Genomic DNA, 7,756 nt, shown 5'->3' with positions numbered 1-7,756 from the left:
GAAGAGTGCCTACTGTAATGCAGGCATCTTATTGTGAATGTCAGAGAAAATATGCATATATACATAGTAATATGATGCCAGTCAGTGCCTCACAGCACATTATTAACCGTCTCTTGATGCAGGAAGTACAGCCTGGAGGTTTCAAATGAAGCCGTGGGATTCCTGACAACTCACCATGCTCCATAATTATCACAGGGGTCATATACAGTAATTTCCTCTTTATCCCCAAATAGCCTCAGCAGGAGCACTTTTGTATTGCAACATAAACCTTTTTAAATGACCAATAAGCTGCAGGGTTGAATACTAGCATTTGTTGAAATCAGTACAAATAAAGAGGACTGGTGAGTGGTTGCATGAAGGGCAAACCACATACTGTAAGGTCATAGGTAAAGCATTTCAGTCACCACAGAGAGTAGGCACACGTATTTATGCTAGCTGACCTTTTAACTGCATGACGTAAAGATAATTCAGATTTCTCAGAAATGTACTGATATATACAGCATCTGCAAAAAAAAAGATAATAAAAATAAGGCTGCTTTGCCATTGTTAGGTGATATATTAAATTGCACTGTCAAAGTACTTGCTCAAGTAAAAACACAAGCTTAATTAGGCTCGTGTTTGACCTCATATCATGATGAACCAGGCACTCTTATTATTAAAAACACAATATTTATATATATTTTTTCCACTTGATAAATGTCAATTTCAGATGGGAACTAGAACCTGCAGGTGAGCATGTAAGGAAAAGAAACCCACAAACTGTAGAACTGTGGGATACATGTATTTTTCCCCTTCACAGTCACTGAGAAATCAATGTTAAAAACTAAGCTGAGGCATCAAAGACCAACAGCCTATCTGACCTGCATAGAGCCCCACTGTGGGGTATAATGCAGCATTGTACACCAGTTACTTAAAGACCCATTCATGCAGACACTAAGTAAATGCATAGGACCGTAAGATGGGAGGTTCGGGGTAGGATACGATTTACAATACTGCCTCCAGCCTTTACGATTAAACAGCTTACACAGAAATGGAAATATATTCAGAGAGAAAAAAAACATCAGATGAAAGTGTTTCTGATTAGAGAAATACAAACCAAAGGTTTTTATTTTTCATAGCCTCCTTTGTCTCTCCATAAAAATAGTGTTGCTCAAAATAAACTGTTAAAAGAAAAAGAAAAACAAAGTCATGTTTCAATGTAGTCCATGGAAAAGCCCCAGTATCAGACATTCATTTTGTTTCACTTCAATCCTCTGTTTTTTTTTCTCCAAAAGCAGAACGGTCAGCAAAGCCCTGTATCACTGCACCACATGTCTGTTCCTTTGAAAAATTAGCATCGGAATGAGCCCTTGCAGAGACAAGTCAGGCAACTGCTGTAATGCATTATTAAATTAGCCCTAAACACTACACAAGCCATTAAGAAGCATGTAAAACCTAAGGGAAAAGAAACAAAAAATACAAAATGCAACCAATAACAGAACAAAGTATTTGCAACAACTGTTATTAGCCTGCACTTCATCTTTGCCAGTTAAACCAGTGGGGAATCATGTGCACACTAAATAAACATGTTTAGATACGCTACAACTAAGAAGCACTGGCACTGTCAAATAAACGCAGCTTAGCTCCAGCGAACAGAGGGTTAAACCTTAGCTGCAGAAATTCACTGCAGTCCAAAAGCATTTGGCTGATAGCTACTGAACAGCACATTCTATCTGTGCCATTACGCTGCTATCCTCAAACAAATGTTTCTATGTATCTAGATTTTGCTTGTGTGTCTTTTTGTGTTCCTAAGTCTGGAAATACCGTTTTATTGCATATAATATTTGGCACAGTAAAAACTGGAGCTTACATTTGGGGCTGTATTTAGAAACGGGTGCCTGTATAAAGAGTTTTTTTACTGCATCCTAAATATGGTGAAAAAAACAAACTAAATGCCTCTTTTCCTACAATAGACAGTACCACCTTCTATTATCAATCACAAAGCATTTCAGTATCTTTGTCTTTTTTTAAATATAAGTCACCAGTTATTAGAAAATAGTTTCGATTTACTTTCTTTTCTAATATAATCTGCATGTCTCACCACTGCCTGACGGTAGTTTCATTTATATATATTTGCATTTTTTCATATTTATATACTTATGTATAGGCATGTACAAGAAACAAAAAACTGTCTCTGTTTTGCACTTCTGTACAAAAGAAAGTTACCGTTTTGTTCTTTGTGCATTCTATTGCATGGACTGGTGAGCAGATGGGTGGAGAGGAGAGGTTGGGGCAGAGTCAGAGATAGATCCACAGGGAGCATTACTCAGATTTGGGTCTCTTGAACCTTCTCCTTGCCGTGAGTAGTCTTAATGACGTAGGGATCAGCAATGGTGCTGATGTGGCTGTGATGCTGTCTGACTGAGCGATGAAGAGAGTTGTTCTGGGTCCAGTGGGCTCCATAGCCCCCTTGGCGGGATGAGGAGGAGGAGGACACATACCCAGGCTTAAAGGTGTTGCTGTTGTGTTCCACTAATGTAGGCAGTACCAACCCTGTGTCATCAGAGCCACTAGATCCGGAGGTGGGTGGTGGAACAGGAGGAACTTCTTCCTCCATTTGTATGATTTCTATGGTCCTGGCTGCTGCCACCGTGCTCCTCTGTTGATGCCGCTTACGCAACTTGTAGAACGCTATCAACATGGCAGCTGCCAGCAAGGTAACAGCAACAAAACAGCCAATGATGATTTTGGTGGTTTTCATCACCTCATCCAGGCTGGCGGGTGGCCCACTAGGGACTCTGGCAGTGGGGATTGACACCTGCCTTGGAGTCTGAGTGTTCTGGAACAGCACAGTAGGTGTGGAGATGAAGACGGGCTGAAAGACGGAGGGCGAGGCAGGGACAGTAGGCTTGGGTTTAGGGGTCTCCTCCACTGTGGGCTCCAAAACTTCCACTGTTACGGTGGTAAAATAGGACAGATTAGACGTGTTGAGTTCGGCGTTGCTGACATTCAGGTAGGCCGAGGCGTTGGAATTTCCTGCCATGTTGCTCACCATGCAGGTGTAGACCCCTGTGTCTGACGGCAGAACGTTGGAGAAGTTGAGCGTCCCGTCATTTAGGACAGATATCCGCGGGTGAGCTGAGCCATGGGTCAACACAGTCCCATTGGGGAGAAGCCATCGGACTGAGCTCATGGCGGCTGTGCGACACTTCAGTTCCGCCACCCTTGCTGCTGAGATGTTCAGATCTCTAGGAGCGTCAAGTATGAACGGCGCTGAACACTGAAAGGTGGTCTGATCAACTTCCACCAGGTATCGTCCTCTCATGTGGACCGGGGTATGGCAGCGTCCACAGCAGGTGGAATTTGTGGGAATGTATTCTCTGAGCCACCAGGAGAGCCACACTACATCACAGTCACATCGCCAAGGGTTGTGATGCAGGTGCAGCTCCACCAGGTACTGTAGAGGGGTGAAGAGGTTATGAGGGAGAGACGACAGGTTATTATGGGCTAAATTCAGCTCCACCAAGTCTGTGATGTCATCAAATGCATTCCTCTCAATGGTAGTAATGGCAGAATTCATAATCCACAGTTTACGTAAATTCTTAAGCCCACGGAAGGCCCCGGGCTTCAGTTCAGGGAAAACATTCTCTGATATCTCTAGCTCCTCCAGTCCCACCAGTGGTGAAAGTGTGGGAAATTCCCGCAGGTTGCACATCCCCAAGTTGAGGTACTTGAGGTTTTGAAGGCCCTCGAACGCTCCGTCAGAGATGTACTCCAGCTTCCTCAATTCTCCCAGGTCCAGTCTCATGAGGGAGGGGACACGGTTGAAGGCATAAGATGGGATGCTCTCAATGGGATTGTTTCTGAGCCACAACTCTCTCAACTTCGACAGGTACTCAAAAGCTCCACTGGGTATGACCGTCAGCCTGTTGTCAAACAGCTCCAGAGTATTTAGGCTGGTGAGGCCGTTGAAGGCCCCCACTTCAATCTGTCTAATAGCATTTCTGCCCAGCTGCAGAACCTCGAGGTGATGCAGGTGCCTGAAGGTGTCCGCCTGTATGGTCTCTATGCTATTTTCCATCAGGTTCAGGTACCTGGTGTTGGCTGGGATGTTCGGAGGAACCCTAATCAGGCCTCGGCGGGTACACACCACCTTGCTGAGCTGATTAGTGCAGGAGCACACACCTGGACAGTTCTGTGGGTTAGCCGAGCCCGACGCGGGGCCTGTGGACTGGCACATACTCAGAGCAGGCACCATGAGAGAGAGCACGGCAAGCAGGGCTGCGTTCCAGGTAGGCTGCACACTAACCTGGCCCAGAGGACTCATGGTGTGGAGGGCTCATTATTCTGCATGGTGGGGGGAGACGGCACACACCAGAGGACAGACCACCCTAGCCTGGCTGGAGCAACTCAAGGCTCCCAAGTTCCATCGACAGTGCAGGGAGATGCTACAGCAGAATTGATGTGTGTGAGAGAGAAGGGAAAAAAGAGACCAAGAGGGAGACAGAGTGAGTGAGATTAATACAAGAGAAGAAGCAGCGGAAAAGCAGTGCAGCAATGTGAGAAAAAGGTTGAATAACAGTATCAGTGACGTACCTCATTAGTTTGGAAGTGGTCCTTTCTGCCTCTTTCCAAATTTTAAAAGCAACAGTCATGCATCATGTTCATTTATAATTCCTTTCCATGGAGAGACATGAGATCAATGTTTTCTTGTTTTCCCTTTCTGAAAAAGTGAGGTGGCCCTCTATTAGCCAAGGGTACAAAATGGCTCCTGGTATTAAAAGACTGAGAGCAGCATGAAAAGCACTCACAGGCAGAGGTAAGGCCATGAAGGCTTGGCAGGTGCCTGGATCCCTTCTGCCCCCACTAACTGCCCCCCTGCCAGGCTGCAGACTCCAAAACGCAGCTCCACTGTGGATAAATCACAACGATCCATAACGCAGTTAAACACAGCAGAGGAGGAGAGAAGAAGGAGAAGTGACCAACTGAAAGAAATAAAATCCCCAGTTCTGTCGGCTCCTGATGCATGTGTTGGCTCGTCGGCTGGTCGCCTGTTTGGTTGGAGAGACCTCCCTCACTGTGACTTTGCCAAGGGCTAGTCGGTCGCTGATTAGCCCCGTTGTGACAGAGACTGAGAGACAGAAAAAGGCTAAAGAACTCCCGGCACAGTCATCCCCCCTCTCCTCTTCTCTCTCCTCTCCTCTCCTCCTCTGTGCTCCTCTTGCTTCCTCCCAACGTTGGGCTGGCCCTGGTCAGAGCAGCTGCAGGCTGCCGTGTGCACAGTTAGCAGTAATCCGTCTATTCCTCCTGGGGGGAGGAGGAGGGGGGTGGTGGGAGAGATGGTGGCGCTGGGTGGGGGGTGGAGAAGGGGGATGTGCTGCACTGTTGGAGCTTCGCAAAAGGGCTGTCGGAAGAGAGAGAGAGAGCACTCTTGTCCTCTTCTGCAATGAGAGAAAAAGAGAGGAGGATGACGCTGGGAGGATGTGTGTGGACTCCGTATCTGTATCCAAAAAACAGAGAAAGGTATTGAGGATTCTTCTCTCCACTCCGCTGTACGTCCCCTGGGCTGTCTCCTGCAGTGCTCTCCTGCTTGCTTATTTGTTAGTTTTTCTCCAGGGCTGAGGTAGTAAGTTGTGGCAGTTAGCCATGTGTGTGGCTGTCAGACTTGCGGCTGGCTGGTGGACTACTGCAGTAGCCGGAGTAGAACAGAGAGGGAGAGAGGGGAAAAAAAAGAGAGATTGTGAGAGAAGGAGGAGAGAGAAGCACTGACAGATCAAGAGCAAGAGAAAGATAGAGTGCGCGAAGGAGAGAGGAGATGGAGAGGAGGAGGAGGCACGCGAGCACTCAAACAGGCAGCCCACCGTCACAGAAGCAGCAGGAGCAGCATTCTAATCCACATCTCCTCTTCTTCTTGTTTATTCTCCAATCTCTCTCTTTTCTCTATTGCCCCCCCCCCTCCTCCGTGTCGGTGTTGCAGGCAGCTAAGATGCTCGCTCTGCCCCCTCCCTTTGTCCTTCAGTGGGAACGTGAATGTACTGCTGACGCACTCCTCTCAGCTGCTCAGCCAGCCTCAGAGCAGTGCATTGGTTTGATGCAGTGTTCCTGTGTATTAACACATTCAACCTCCCCTCCTCCCGTATCCCTCCTTCTCCCTCCCTCCCTCCCCTCACTGTAACTATCTTCTCCTCTCTTTTCTGTCTCTGATTTTCTCACGTGTTCAGCCCCTCGCCTCCTTTCTTTTTACTCACTTTACCTGTGCCGCTCTGTTGCTGTCTGTCTCTGTGCCACCTCCCCCCACAACCTATCGTTAAAATTGAAAGCATCCCATTCCAATGTATCATACAGAGACAAGAGGTCAGACTTTCTACTCCAACTCCGGAGTGGGTTTGTGCTCTCTGTCTCTCTCTGTCTCTCTCTGTCTCGTGAGCGCAGCAGTGCGCCAGTGCTTTCCGTGGAGCTGCGGCGTGCTGCTATTCCTCACCTCTTGTAAGGCACAGTTTGGTGAGTGTTTCCCTCATGCATTATTACCCTAAAGGACAATCAGACAGAGTTGATTGTTGTAGCTGCTTTTCTATTTTTTTCAGTTATTATGTGTGCCCGAGTGTTTTGGAGGTGGAGGGGGTTGGGTCGGGGGGTCCGTGACATCATAGAGGACCGAAATGCTGACTCTGCTCCTCTGTGTCTGCTGGGCAGTCTTCTCTTCAGGGAGGAGAAAGATGAAAGAGCTTGCACACAGTTATCTCTTAGAAAGATGAGAGGGAGAAAGACGGAGAGATAGAGGAAAAGAGACTTAACTGAGAGAGAGAAAGAGAGAGTGGGGGGGTGGGGGGGTGAGGTGGTAGATGAGGCCGGGTAGGAGGAGATATATCCACGTCCTTGGTGAAATAGGGGGAAAGGAGCCTATAGAAGGAAGAGAGAAATTAGATAAATAGGGGTAGAGAAGAAGGATGAGGGAGACAGATGAGGGAACATGCTGCATAGTAGCCTTCTCAGTGAAGTAGCAGAAGAAAAAGAAGGATGAGGAGAAGGGGTGAGGAGTAGGCAGGATGAGAGGAGTGTTGATAGTGTTGGATTAAAGCATCATTTGAATGCAGGAGAAGGAGTCTTCCTCCCTGCTTTGGTTAATGACCACATTCTCTCCTTCTCCTCCTTCTCCCTTCTCCTGACACATATATTTGCTATTGGGGTTGTGGTCCATAGAAAGAAGAAAAAAAATAAATGGGCAACTGTCATTTCCAATTTTAAGTCCAATTTATTTAACAAATAGGACATGACTGGAATTTTGCATTCCGCTATGTAAAGATGTTATTGAAAAATTTATGCTCCGTGTCCACATTGGACCATAAAAAGGATGAAGTGATACTGAAGCTAATTTAAATGGATGCAAGGTGCAGTTTACAGAAGTGGAGCATGAGGACTAATGCATTTGTGCTACTGTATGCGATCCCCTTATTTGTGTTAACCTGTATGAATATTGATAAAAATATTATGCTAAATAAACAGTAACGCTCAGCATTATGTTCTGGATATGTCAAAATTAAAGTGTTATCCTTCTCTTTGCATTTTACAGCATTTATTTTATTAGCTACCTCACATTCGTCAGAAAACTGAAGCAATGTGTACATAATGTGCTTGGACATGATAGGGAAGAAATACATTTTTTTTCTCTTAACCTTCAGCAGACCAGATTCCAGCCCTCATATGTTTTTTTTTAAATTTTATTGTATCAGGCAAGAGTTTAAGATTGACTAGGGATGTTGAATATTGCAATCTTGCT

The 7,756-nt window shown here is 46.1% G+C and overlaps 1 protein-coding gene across 1 annotated transcript; it reads right to left on the bottom strand.

The window, feature by feature from the left end:
* Window positions 1–1,073: 1,073 nt before the first annotated feature.
* On the bottom strand, window positions 1,074–5,997 carry lrrc4.2 (leucine rich repeat containing 4.2). Its single transcript, XM_084734879.1, has 2 exons — window positions 4,576–5,997; window positions 1,074–4,427 (listed from the first exon to the last, which is right to left on the bottom strand). Exon 2 carries the CDS (start codon window positions 4,304–4,306, stop codon window positions 2,306–2,308), a length of 2,001 nt encoding a protein of 666 aa, XP_084591005.1. The 5' UTR covers window positions 4,307–4,427; window positions 4,576–5,997; the 3' UTR covers window positions 1,074–2,305.
* Between the last annotated feature and the right edge of the window lie 1,759 nt (window positions 5,998–7,756).

Source organism: Lutjanus erythropterus, chromosome 13 (assembly GCF_056507025.1).
Source record: "Lutjanus erythropterus isolate fLutEry1 chromosome 13, fLutEry1.hap2, whole genome shotgun sequence".
Classification (NCBI taxonomy): Eukaryota; Metazoa; Chordata; class Actinopteri; order Lutjaniformes; family Lutjanidae; genus Lutjanus; species Lutjanus erythropterus.
Note: the sequence above shows the minus strand (reverse complement) of the source record. Positions and strands in the feature narration are given on the sequence as shown.